Source organism: Pituophis catenifer, unplaced genomic scaffold (genome assembly GCF_029215685.1).
Source record: "Pituophis catenifer annectens isolate HBS135680 unplaced genomic scaffold, rPitCat1.0.hap2 SCAF_2, whole genome shotgun sequence".
NCBI lineage: Eukaryota > Metazoa > Chordata > Lepidosauria > Squamata > Colubridae > Pituophis > Pituophis catenifer.
In genome coordinates, this window is record NW_027256882.1 from 67,731,197 (window position 1) to 67,744,727 (window position 13,531).

The following is a 13,531-nucleotide window of genomic DNA, read 5'->3' on the forward strand; positions in this document are numbered from 1 at the left end:
AGCAGCATGGAGAGGAGTTTCTTGCAGCAGTAGGCAAAACTGCCAAATGAAAAGCATAAAAAGGTAAAGCCATGGAACTCAAATGCAGGGATTTGCTTTGAGAAATCTGTTATGATAAACCATTGGCAGGCAGGATAGATTTCCTAGACTTGAGATGCAGCAAAAGTTGCTAAGACAACCTGATTAAGACAAAGGAAACTGATCAAGGAGATTCAACCTAGAAATAAGGAGAAATTTTCTGACAGAACAATCAACCAATGGAACAGAAGTTGCCTTCGGAAGTTGTGGAAGCTTTATCACTGGAGGCTTTCAAGAAGAGACTAGACTGCCATCTGTCAGAAATGGTGTAGGAGGGTCTCCTGCTTGGGCAGGGGGTTGGACTAAATGACCTACAAGGTCCCTTCCAACTCTGTGAATCTGTTAATCTGTTAAACCTTAAAACAATAAGAAAACCTTTCCTGACATACAGGAACCACAATTGGGACTGGCAACCCAGTTGTTAGGTGAAGTAGTCACTAAATGAAACTATCAGCTGTGCTTATGATCTTTCTTCAACTTTCCTTTGCTTTATGGACCTGTGAACATTGTAAATGTGAGAATTGGTTTGTAAAGTTATTTTTTCATCACCATAACTAACAGTTGTCATGCTGGCTAGGGAATTCTGGGAACTGAAGTCCACACGTCTTAAAGTTGCCAAGGTTGGCCTCTAGAGCAAGTACTTCAGAAGTGATATTCAGCCAGTCCAGACCAGCTCGGGTGAACCAGTAGCGCCAACGATCAGCTGTCCCTGCCCACTGGCCCCGCCCTATCCTGTCCTTTGTTTCCTTCTTTCTGGCTCAGCTGATTTGCACGGCACAGCTGATTTCCACACCTCTGCTGTTCTACTTACCGGGGCTGCCTTAGAAGGTAAGCAGCTGAGCTTCAAATTACTGTATTTTGAACATTGAAGCGCACGCTCACTGAATTGGTTGTTAAACTGGTTGCATCCCACCACTCAAGTACATGGAACACAAAGGGACAGGTTTATTTTCTGTGAAGAGGCAGGAAAGAAGGTCACTTAAAAATACCAGGAGTGATGTAGCAAATTTTTGAATACCGTAGGTGCTTATGTCACAATTTAAACTAAAGAGACCTTTCTTATATCAGAATTGATGCCATCATTGACTCCACTCAAACCCCAGGTTGGGGAATAATAGAGCCAAAATACTCCTTTCCCTTTTCTACACTCAAAGAGTGATATTAGGTAAAACAGTTGAAAGTCCACAGAAAACATTTATATTGCAAGACACCATTCTTCCCTGCAAAGTTCAAAGCCAATCCTTCCTACATACTGTTTTGTATTCCTGATGCATTTCAGTAATATCCTCCAAAAAGTATGAGCCATGACATTTGCTGGCAAAAGTCTTCACCCTCTCTAGCAATCCCTTGTGTTTCTTCATTTACTTCTCCAGCTACTTATCCACAACTGGGAATGTTTACAGTAATACTATTCCAGGCAGTATAGCATTAAAAAAAACATAAAGTTTTAAGGTTATTCATTATATCTTTCTTGGGAAAGCGATTAGTATTTAGTGACCAAAAAGCAGTGTGTTCGTTAAGCATTATTGCACAGAATGTTACAACTTTCCACTCAAGGCTGCATATTGTGGCAGATACAGACACATCCTTTATAATTTTTGTAAATAATTCAAGAGGGTAACCACATATGTAACACTCCTTCCTCCTCCTATTTTCCTCACAACTACCCTGTGAGGTGAGTTGGATTGAGAGAAAGTAACTGGCCTAAAGTCACCCGGCTGGCTTTCATGCCTGAGGAGAGACTAGAACTCACAATCTATCTAACTGGTTCTTAATTATTAGATAAAATGAAAATACTTATTCAGTGTGTTAGTTTATGATAACCATCAAGCGGTGTGCACATTTGCTGTGACCAAAGCAAGCAGCACCATCTAGTGTTCAGTCAAGGGGATCTGTAAAGGGAAAGTGAAAAGGCGAAATTCCTAGATAGTAACAAGGCAAATAGGATGGTTTGGAGAATAAGCTCTCATGGAAAGTTTAACCGGATTATCCCAAAAGCCTGAACAGGACATTTGCATACTCATACTAAAACTCTAGACCATTCTGTCATTATTCTGTCATTCCATCTCAATATACTAAAACAAGAATTATTAACTACTACCCAGTTATGACTCCTTAAAGATTGTAAGAAGCCTGATGAAGGCTACTCACACTGGCCCCCTTCACTACTTGATCCCCATATGCACCTGCCTTTCAATACAATATCCATGTACAAGTAGCAGGGCTGTAGGTGCATCAGTAGTAGTTACTGCAAAAAGATAATTCCACAGTGACTTGCTCTGAGGTGCTGTGTTCAATTTTAAGCACTGAGTTTTAAGGCAACTTGAAGGAAACTGGAACATTGCTGTACAAAGAAAGGCAACAAGAATGACCAGGAGACAACAAATTAAAATTTACAATGAGAAACTAAGAAAGTTAAGTAAATCTGATGCTGTATTGTGAAAGTGCCGAAACTGGCTCTTTCCCTAGGAGTTGGGATAGGGAGAGGCCAGGGTGGGATGAGTGTGTGGAATTAGCATTAGAAAAACTGTGGGTATGGCTCCAGGTTTTTCTTGTTTTAATTTTATTGTTGTTGAATTTTGTACTGTTTTATTGGTTGCAAGCTGCACAGAGTTGTTGTAAAATGGGTGGTTATGTGTTTTTTTAAAAAAATGAGAAACCTCGTTTACTTTCAATACACAAGTAGAAAAATGCTTGTTTTACTACATCATATTGCTTTTTTGCTTTAATTTTCCTCTTATATCCTGTTTTTTTATTTTGTTTTCTTTTAGCATGTAGATTTTAATTATTTCATGTGGGAATGTTAGATATTGCTTACATTTATCATTTGTACAGTACTATACATATATGTGCTGTAGATATATATCTACTGGTATATATACGTATCAGAATATACCCAGTGGTTGGCTGCTGCCAGATCGGGCGAACCAGTAGTTCCGACCAGCAGCTGGCCCCGCCCATCCACCCTAGTTCTATCACGTCCTATATATTTGCTGGTTTTTCGATACCACACACATGCACGCTCATGTTTTTAGTTCCAGTATGTTCCAGTATATGATGCCCACTTCTGAATATACCTGTATTTTAGATATATTCTGTTCATAAAAAGCAGTGAGAAAATGGAACCCATCGGGGAAGGCAGAAGGTAGTTGTCCTTTGCTGGGTGGGTATAAGTATATAGCCAAAAATAACACATACGTCTTTAAAGCATTGAGCAATCAAATTTACATCAAGTTCTACAGTATTGATCTGAGCCCAACCCTGAGTTAATGTTCCAACTTTTGTGTTGTACTGTATCTTCAAAAGCAAGGCAAAAGTAACAAGCACTGATTGTCTGAGGTATCCAGAATTTGTGAAACACCTTTGAATTTTATTCATTATAGTACCTTGTTTTAAAACCACAGAAATCAATGTTATTTAAAGCAATCAACCAGTGAAACATTAGGATTGAGATTCAAGCTTGTTATTTTATAGACCTTATAAATAACTAGTAACAATTTAATTTGCTTCCCATTGAAATAGTTACTTGTTTGAGAGCCACAATTGCTCTGATCTATGGGTTACCAAGTGTTAATGAAAAAAAATTATGCTGATCAGGGTCAGGTTTAGTTTTGAGAGGACTTTGAGTTCTATCAGGCCATGTTCAATAAGCCATCTGTTCCATTCACTAGCCTATAATAATAATACTATATTATTATAGCAACAGCTGTTGCCTGGCCAAGGCCAAGGCCAAGGCCTCCCACTGAAGCCCACCACAGCTCATTCTAGTCACCTAAATATACAAATTAAAGAAATAATGGTAATAGAGGTTTCTGGCCTACCTACAATCAGAACACATTTTTATGCCTTTTCAGTAGTTCTCCTTTGGTTAGCCACTGTCAGCTATTAATATATATGCAGCTAGCAATTGCACAAATGTATTTCACTGTACACTTGTATGTACATTACTGAAGTAATTCCCCTCTCTGCTTTGGATATATTCTTGTGAAAGTCTTTACTAACCACTTTTCTTCAATCATAAGCAAGTTGAAGTCATTAGCAGATACTGACATCTCAAGTGTTGAGGCCAAATATGTTATGAACAAATTTAAAGTAACCAATCCGCACACAAGTTACTCACCAATCCAGAATCATTCCATTCCCCATCTGGATTATGTTATCTTCCTCCATTGCCCAACCATCCATGCCATTCTGGGGATAGTTGGGCAATTTCTGATAATAAATTCTAATTCCTCTGAATTAAAAGTGATTTGACATTTCTAACCGAAAAGCAGGCTTATTTTATTCAGGATTCCCCCAACTATTTCTGAGGATTTCTGGAACAGTGTGATTCAAAAAGGGAATCAACATCTTTAGAACATTCTGTTCCTGAATTAGTGAGTTTCACACATTTGTGGAAATGGCACTGCTCCACTTCAAAACTGTAACATTCCTACAATTTTCTGTTCTTTAATTACTTACCAATCTTTAAGATGACTTTTGACATGACTGCTAAATTTGCAGACAACGTAGCAAAATGTATTTGAAATTGCAAGTAAATAATGTTAACTAATACCATGTAATTATTTGGAATCTCAAAAACTTGAGAATTTAGCAAGATATTGTAGAAAATATCTTCAATTTATATTTCTGCAAGGTACTTTTCAATATCTGATCATTTAAATTGATTTAAAAAACAATTAAACAGGCAAATAGTTAATTAGTACAGAACAATAAATTGGTGTATTGTTTCCTGGATTTCCATAAACCCTTTTCTAGACATTGATATTAAATACATTTCATATAGGTTGAAAAGATCAGTTCTATTTTTATTATATACGGCATGTTTACATTAGATATTTCAGAACATTCAAGTGAATACCATCTAGACTCTCTGTTTTCCATGTTAGGTAGGTGCAAAGCATACTTTTTTGGAGAAAAAATGTTCTGCTTCTACTCTAAACCATGCCAGGTTGATTATTCCAAGGTTCCTTAGGTTTTTTTTTAGAACTGAACTATCTGAATCAGATTGTAATGTTCTAAATGAAATCAGCTGCTTTAGGGGGACCCTATGCCCTAAACACTGCAAATTGCATATAATTTATATTTATTACTTTCCAGAAAATTGCTGACAATTTAAGTGACAGGACTGGCTTGCTGCAGAAGAGTAATTTGCACATCTGTACTTAACACAATCAGAAATTTAATCTTTTGTCACCATTATTCAATTTAGTTTTACAAATTCTACTTCTTTGAAAATAGAATCGGTTCAAAACATTCATACTTTTCCTCCATTATGTACAATGAAAGCAAACACAAATGGCTCATTCAGTTTCTCTACATTCTCATCTTCTTGCTTTTTTTCTGATTTTTCTGGATCACTACATGGCATTTTAGCTAATTACATTTACATATTTTGTATTCTTTATAGCAACAGGTTCCCTATTTTTTTCATTTCATATTTCTTTTGTTCAATTTTAATTTTTCTTCATTTGGAGAAGACTTCCATTTTTTAATGTCAGCTTTATTTTCAAATGCTTTTTTATTAAATTTACTGCAATTTCACTAACAATATTTATTTCCATAATTTCATTAACAATAGACACAAACACATACAAATATTTTGTTTATATGAATATTGCCTAACTTCTTACGGTAATACTCTGGACAAAATGTTCCCTTTCTTAACTTAAAGTGTTACTGGATTAACCTTTTTTGGCTATTTTCCATTTAAATATAAATCAAATTTGATGACATTTGTTTTTTGCCAGATGTTTTTAAACTATGAATTTCATCTGACAGCAGAATAGCATTTACCCAAACAGACAAAAATATTGATGTGTATGCACTACATTGAACTGTAACAAGCATGAAGACTATTCATAGATACACGTATACAAAATAAGTGAATTGGTTTATTTAAAAATATACATAGGGAACAAAGGTATTAACTAAACAAGAAAATCCACTGATTTGATGACACTGAATTGCCTCAAGAGTCTTGAGAGAAAAGAAGTCTTATTTGCCAAATAAACATAAACTTTTGAAATACATAATCAGGATTGGGAATTCTCCTGTAAAATGTTGGATAGTCCTAATATTTAGAGGGAGTGAGAGTTAATGTCTTGGAAATCCAATAACCCACAGTGAAGGAGCGACCTGCAATATCAGCCAACCCGCAGTGGAGGAGCAACCAATACAACTCCATCTCCTCTGACAAACAGCATTGGAATATTCCTCTTGGTAGACTGTGGAAAGAAAAAGCAATAAGGCTTAGACTACATTTAAGAATACCAAACAACCATTACCATCTTTTCTTCCCTTCCCTACTCTACTCCTATTAAATAGAACTAGTTCTATTTAAAGTGGTCTAGTGATTAAGACACCAAGCAAGTAGCCTCACAGCAAGAGACTGTGAGTTCTAGTCCACCTTAGGCATGAAAGCTGAATGGGTGACTTTAGTTAAGTCACTCTATCAGTCTCATAAGGTTGTTGTTGTGGGGAAAATAGGAGGAAGGAATATTGTGTGTGTTTATCACTTATTTATTAAAAAAGATAAAGGCAAGATATAACTACCATATTTTTTGGAGTATAAGACACACTTCCCCCCCCCCAAAAGAGGGTGAAAATTTGGGTGTGTCTTATACACCGAATGTAGCCCCGCCCACTCGCCGGTCCCCACCCTTCGGCCTCCATGTGTTGTGTTTTATACCTATTCCAGGCTGCAGGGATTGCCACAGACCATCGTCCCCTCCTTGGCTTGCTTTTTCGGCCTCTGAAAGCTCTGTTTGAGAGACTGCATTTTCAGTCTACGAAAGTCCATTCAAGACTGCAGGGATTGCCAAAGCACATCACCGCTGATCACCACCCAAAAACACGACGCGCAGAGGCCTAAAATGCTTTCGGAGGCCTAAAACGTAGCTTCTCAAACGGAGCTTTCGGAGGCTGAAAAAGCAAGGCATAGAGGCAAAATGGCAATCAGGAACAGCTGCTGCCTTGTTGGACCGCTTCCGCACTTCGCCTGCTGTACTCACTGAAGCACCCTGCGATGATCCACTGCATTTTTCAACCTGTGCGTGCACGCTCACAACCAGCGAACCTGTTGCTAAAGTTCACCTCTGGGAACAGCTGATTGGGGGTATTCCAGGAGGCTGATCCACCCACCAATCAGCTGCTGAATCAGGCTAATATACCTGTTGCAGGCTGTTTGCTAAGGACACTAGCCAGATAGATGCTGGTAGGCAGAATTTTTTTTCTTATTATTTTCCTCCCCAAAAACTAAGGTGCATCTTATACTCCAGTGCATCTTATAGTCCGAAAAATACGGTAAATACAATTCATACATTTGGAAACAAGATTATTCAATTAAAATTTATTTGCACAATGAATACTAGATATATTTAATTTTGCATCCAACATTGTTTTGAATCGAATTGTATTATACAATGATCTGATTAGTAAAGTGTAAGATAGTACTTAAATTTATGCACCTTGCCCTTCTAATATTTAAACATCATCAGTGATATTAGAAATTCTCACCTTATAAATCTCTTCGTAAGTTTCTTCATCAATTTCTATTGTGGTCACAGTCTCTTCAACATCACCCAAAATCATATTTAAATGCTGGTCATATGCCTTTGAAAGTGAAACAAGTTCATAAATATTGTTCTGGTGGCATCATTTATGTGGCACAAATAGAAAAAAATTAAAATTCCAGCTTTAACATGTAGTAATTTGTTTTAATTTTCCAGTCTGCTGAACCTAACTCTTTTATCATGCAAATTGATTTCTACAGTTACATTCTATGCATAATTGTTGGAAGTGCTATAATCAGGCTGGATGATTCTTATATATTTTGGTGGCAATAGTGTAAAACCTAACAATCTGGAAAATGATTTATTATAGAATGAAACAAATATTAAAAGCTGATTTTTCTTTCCTGCCAGCTGTTTTTCTGTTCAATATATTTTATCAAAACTTTGATTTCTAAGGTAGCTCTTACATGATAATAACTGTCGGGACTCTTTGTCCCTTTATTGGAAATTATACATAATTCTCTTTAAAAGATGGCAAATTAAGTTATGGGAGTGTGCATCCAAGTCAAACTTAATTTCATATTTAAAAATAAGTTTGGCACAGAATTTTAATTTCAACTTGGAAACCTTTTCTGGATTATAATTCTGCATGGACCTGTACTACATTCAAAATTTGGGTAGCTCTTAGCATAAGATTTAATATAATAGCTTCTGTTTGAATTGTTAAATAAGCATTTGAATTCTTATTTTTGACAGATACTTTTATTAATAAGTTGTTTTGACTTATGACTAATTATACTGAGCACTTTAGTTAATGAATGGATATGGATTTAATCTTAATGATTTTCAGATCTTAGATACAAAAGAGTCTTTACTATGCAGTACTGATCTACTGATATCTCAAAATTTTAATGTTCACTTTGTAAGTCTTTTCTATTTTTTGTTTTGCTTATTTTTATACTATACTTCTCCTTGGCGTCATTAAATATATATTGAAATAAATGTTATGTGCATACAACATACATAGCCAAACTTTAATGAAAAGTTCACAAGCAGGAAACTAAGTGAACAGCATGGACAGTTTTGAACAATATTCACTGACCAGTTGCTAATACTATACCAATGAATAGAAAGCCTAGTTCTATCATTTACATATAATCTATAATTTTATGCATTCGCAAAGATGGATCTTGCTATTTGGGTCAGGAGAGGCAGTCTAACTTAACAACCACAGATGAGTCCATATAATTTATGGATACGATAAAGCTCATCCATTCTTTAATGCATGCATCAAATATAAAAAAACCCACTTCAAACACCACTATGTGCCAAAAACATGGATATACAAAATATACATAATGAAGTTGAAGATAGAGGATAATCTATCACTTTGCAAAAGGTTTCTCTTGTTATGCTGTCTAGATAAAACTGAATATACTTTCAACTCTTTTTCCACTGAAATAATACTGAGGGCCAACATTTGAACCCCCAAAGTATTCCTCTATGTCAGATATAATGCTGCTATAACAAAGAAAAATTTTAAACTTTGAACATCAACTATTATATTTTGCTTTTACAACCAAGTAAAGTAGTCCAGTTTTTAAAAACAAAAAAGCATGATCTACTACTGAAGCAATTGCCTGAGAAAAGGATAAAATACCACCTTACTCAATGAAAAACTACATGATTGTTTTTGATATTGCATGATACAAGCATACAGATCATTAATAAACCATTCACTGAATCTCTATTTGTTTTGCTAACTAATCGCAATTGTAGTGTAAAGCTGTGACTTTAAAAATGGAAATTCAAGATTTGAACATGTTTTTAACTTGTTTGAACTCTTATCAAAGCTCTAACAAATCCAGAGATAGAACAGAAATAAAGATTTAGAAAGGAAAATAGAAATCAGGAATAGGCTAAACAAACCATAATTACTTTGACTCTGTTTTTGCTTGTATGACCAACTAACTGGCTTATGAGTGGCATATAAATTTAATAATAAATTATAACTTAACTAATTTTTCTCCACAATGATCTATTACTAAATAAATAAGCATTGTTTGTAACTTGTTTTACTTTAAAAAAAAAACTAATCCTTAAACCAGAACTATAAAACTGCAGAAAAAAGGTGACTTAAGCCTGGCAAAGGCATTTCACCCCTTTATAACCACTTGCAAATGGGCTCTGGTTATACCTATGCTTGGAGTGTGATTCTCAAAAGCCTCTTGCAGTCTTTGAGCTAAAAAGAAAGTACAACTCTACTTTAAAATTTCAGTCCCTCTCCCCACTTCTATGTAATGTTACTTACATGTAACCTGCCTCGAAGTTCTCGGTCATTCCTCATTTTTACATAAATCCGTTCATCAAGACTAAGCCTGATGAGATCCAAAGGCTCTTCTACAGTGTTGGTAGTTTGTTGCTGTAAAATATAAAAATTTAGAGATATATGTTAGCAAAGAAACCTGAGATTTGGTCTAGTAGTTAAGGCTCAGGCTAAAAATGAGAAGATCACGAGAAGTCTCACTTTAAGCATCAAAGCCAGCTGTGTGACTTTGGGCTGGTCAAGCTCTCTCAGCCCAATCCACCTCATAAGGTTATTGTTGTGGGGAAAATAGGAGGAGAGAGTATTAGATTTGTTTGTTATCTTGAATTATTTATAAAAATAATAAAAGCAGGTTGTATATGAATAAATAGTAAATGCTGGCTACTGATACTCATTTCTTCTCAAAAAACCCTAATCTGATGACAACTAATGTGTACTGAAATCAAATGGGAAGCAATTAAGTTATAGTTTGTAATATAATATGGTGAATTTTCATCAGCTTTCAGAGGGACAAGAATTCACTTGTGATGACTGGATTAACAGGAAAATGCAAGTTAAATTAGAAAAAACATACTGCTTTCCTCAACCTAGTCCACATTAGGGGGCTAGGTTGCCTTGCTAGTACAGTGGACTAAAGCACTGTTATTAACATAACATAAAGTTCAAATCTCACCAGGCTCAAAGTTGACTCAGCCTTCCATCCTTTCAAAGGTAGGTAAAATGAGGACCCAGATTTTGGGGGCCATAAACTGACTTTGTATAAAAAATACAAAAGTATGAAGGCTATTGCTTAACGCATTGTAAGCCGCCCTGAGTCTCCGGAGAAGGGCGGCATATAAATTAAAGCAAAAAAAATAAATAAATAAATTAGTAACTGTTTTGATATATTCATATTTGATTTTGAAAAATCTTAGAAAAGACCACCACTTTCTTAAACAAAAGACTGGGCGCACATTTCACTAGAAAGACTCAAAGGTTATAACAATGTCTGTATTTTGCTGACACAGTTTGAGTCAATGCTGTACAAATAAAAGTATTACATACTTTTGACTATAATACTTGTCAATCCTAAACAAAACAACTATATTGTCATATGCTGTTTTTCTGTTTTGTATTCCAAGTTCATAATGATTTATTTTCCAATATTGAAAAAGGTTGCTAACTGCAAATAAAGGAATAATTAAAAAGTTACATAACAAGAAATGCCCATACAATTGAGATTTTATAGCCTAAAAGTAAGCTTTCCTATTTATAGACAGCATATCTATATCAACTTGCTACCCGCTTCAACAAGTACTAGTAAATTAGAACATATTAATTTTACACACAAATGGCATTCAACAGCCACACAAATATGTACACCCGCAACACACAGCAACACACTAGTGATACACTTGCTTTGAAAAAAGGTGCCTATTGGGTTTAATCCAGGAGTCACTGAAGGTTTAAGGATCAATATAGCAATGAAGAATGATTTAAGGCAGCATTCCTTAAACTTTTTCCCCTCAGGATTCCTTGCCACTTTTAAAAATTATAGTGGACCCCAAAATAGTTTGTTTGTGTGGGTTGTATTTATCAATATTCACATCAAAAATTAAAACTTGGACACTTGGATAAGCAGCAAAACGCTTCAAACCAAAAAGAAAATTAGTCCAGTTGCCCTGACTCAACTTCCAGACTGGATGACTGAGAATCCTTCGTCGGCTTCTCACTATAAAATCTGGTAAGATTTTAATATTGCATTATTTTTCAACACAGACTGACTGGCAAATAATTTTGATTTTGCGGAACCTCTGAGAAGCCACATTTTGAGAAACGCCGATTTAAGGCATTTGACCAGAAACCATGAAATAGCATTTCATCCACTGCGAACCTTACTATTGTCTTATGTTTGTATCAGTTAAGGCAGAGGTCTTCAAACTTGGCAGCTTTAAAATTTGCAGATGACACCAAACTGGCAGGAATAGCCCACACTCCAGAAGATAGGCTCAAGATACAGAAGAATCTTGACAGACTTGAACATTGGGCGCTATCTAACAAAATGAAATTCAACAGTGAAAAAAGCAAGGTTCTACATTAGGGAAGAAAAACAAAATGCATAGGTACCGTATATGTGGTACTTTGCTCAATAGTAGTAACTGTGAGAGGGATCTTGGAATCCTAGTGGACAACCATTTAGATATGAGTCAGCAATGTACAGCAGCTGCCAAAAAAGCCAACACAGTTCTGGGCTGCATAAACAGAGAAATAGAATCAAGATCACGTGAAGTGTTAATACTACTTTATAATGCCTTGGTAAGGCCACACTTGGAATACTGCATCCAGTTTTGGTCACCACGATGTAAAAAAGATGTGAAGACTCTAGAAAGAGTGCAGAGAAGAGCAACAAAGATGATTAGGGGACTGGAGGCTGAAACATATGAAGAACAGTTGCAGAAACTGGGTATGTCTGGTTTGATGAAGAGAAGGACTAGGGGAGACATGACAACAGTGTTCCAATATCTCAAGGGCTGCCACAAAGAAGAGGGAGTCAAGCTAGTCTCCAAAGCACCCGAAGGCAGGACAAGAAGCAACGGGTGAAAACTAATCAAGGAGAGAAGCAACTTAGAACTAAGGAGAAATTTCCTGATAGTCAGAACAATTCATCAGTGGAACGACTTGCCTCCAGAAGTTATGAATTCTCCAACACTGGAAGTTTTTAAGAAGAGGTTGGATAACCATTTGTCTGAAGTGGTGTAGGGTTTCCTGCCTAAGCAGGGGTTAGACTAGAAGACCTCCAAGGTCCCTTCCAAATCTCTATTTCTCTATTGTTCTGTTCTGTTCTGTTCTGTTCTGTTCTCTATTCTATTCTATTCCAAGACTTGTGGACTTCAACTCCCAGAATTCTGGGAGTTGAAGTCCACAAGTCTTAAAGCGGCCAAGTTTGGGGACCCCTGACTTAAGGCTTTGCAAAAGGAAACCAAAAGCAACTTATATAGTAGGAGTCGTGTCGGTATTTGAGATGAGCGGCCGTATAAATCGATTAAATAAACCTCAAGAGGCAGGTCGCTGAATGAAACACGAACGCAACGCCAGAAGTCGTTTACTGGGATTTTGCGGAACTCAAAGCGAGAGCTAGAAACTGAAGCTCTCGTTAAAACCCCAGGCTTGCTACACTTTCCGCCGCAACAGGGGTCAAATCCCCTAGAAGACTCAGCGGCCGCCAAACCGGCCGTTTCACCCACCTGATCCACCTCGTCCGCCATTTTTTTCAAAGGCAGACCGCTTTCTTCTCGCGAGATTTTAAATCAAGCCTGATACGGCGGCGCTACCGAACGTCTAGCGGAGTACATAGAGCTGCGAAAATAAGAGATGCTCGTGTAAACGTTTGTCCAGCTTCCGGGTTAGTTCATCGAAATCGCCTTTTGTCTTTCCAGTACTGCAATTTCTTTTGAACTCTGCTCGGGTTGGACTGGACCATATATATGTATATATTTCCCCCCCAAACCTGGGCGATTTTAAGATGTCTGGATTTCAATTCCTAGCCCATATCAATGTTGCCCAGGTTGAGAAACGCTGGGTTAGATTATCCCAAAGGTGCTTTTTCAAGAGGCAACTGGACAAGAGTCTTTGA

General features: G+C 36.5%; 1 protein-coding gene across 1 annotated transcript; it reads right to left on the reverse strand.

The window, feature by feature from the left end:
- Positions 1-4,892: 4,892 nt before the first annotated feature.
- LSM3 (LSM3 homolog, U6 small nuclear RNA and mRNA degradation associated) lies at positions 4,893-13,179 on the reverse strand. Its single transcript, XM_070933602.1, has 4 exons — positions 13,143-13,179; positions 9,904-10,014; positions 7,597-7,692; positions 4,893-6,305 (listed from the first exon to the last, which is right to left on the reverse strand). The coding sequence occupies exons 1-4, from the start codon at positions 13,161-13,163 to the stop codon at positions 6,225-6,227; spliced, it is 309 nt and encodes a 102-aa protein (XP_070789703.1). The 5' UTR covers positions 13,164-13,179; the 3' UTR covers positions 4,893-6,224.
- Positions 13,180-13,531: the final 352 nt, after the last annotated feature.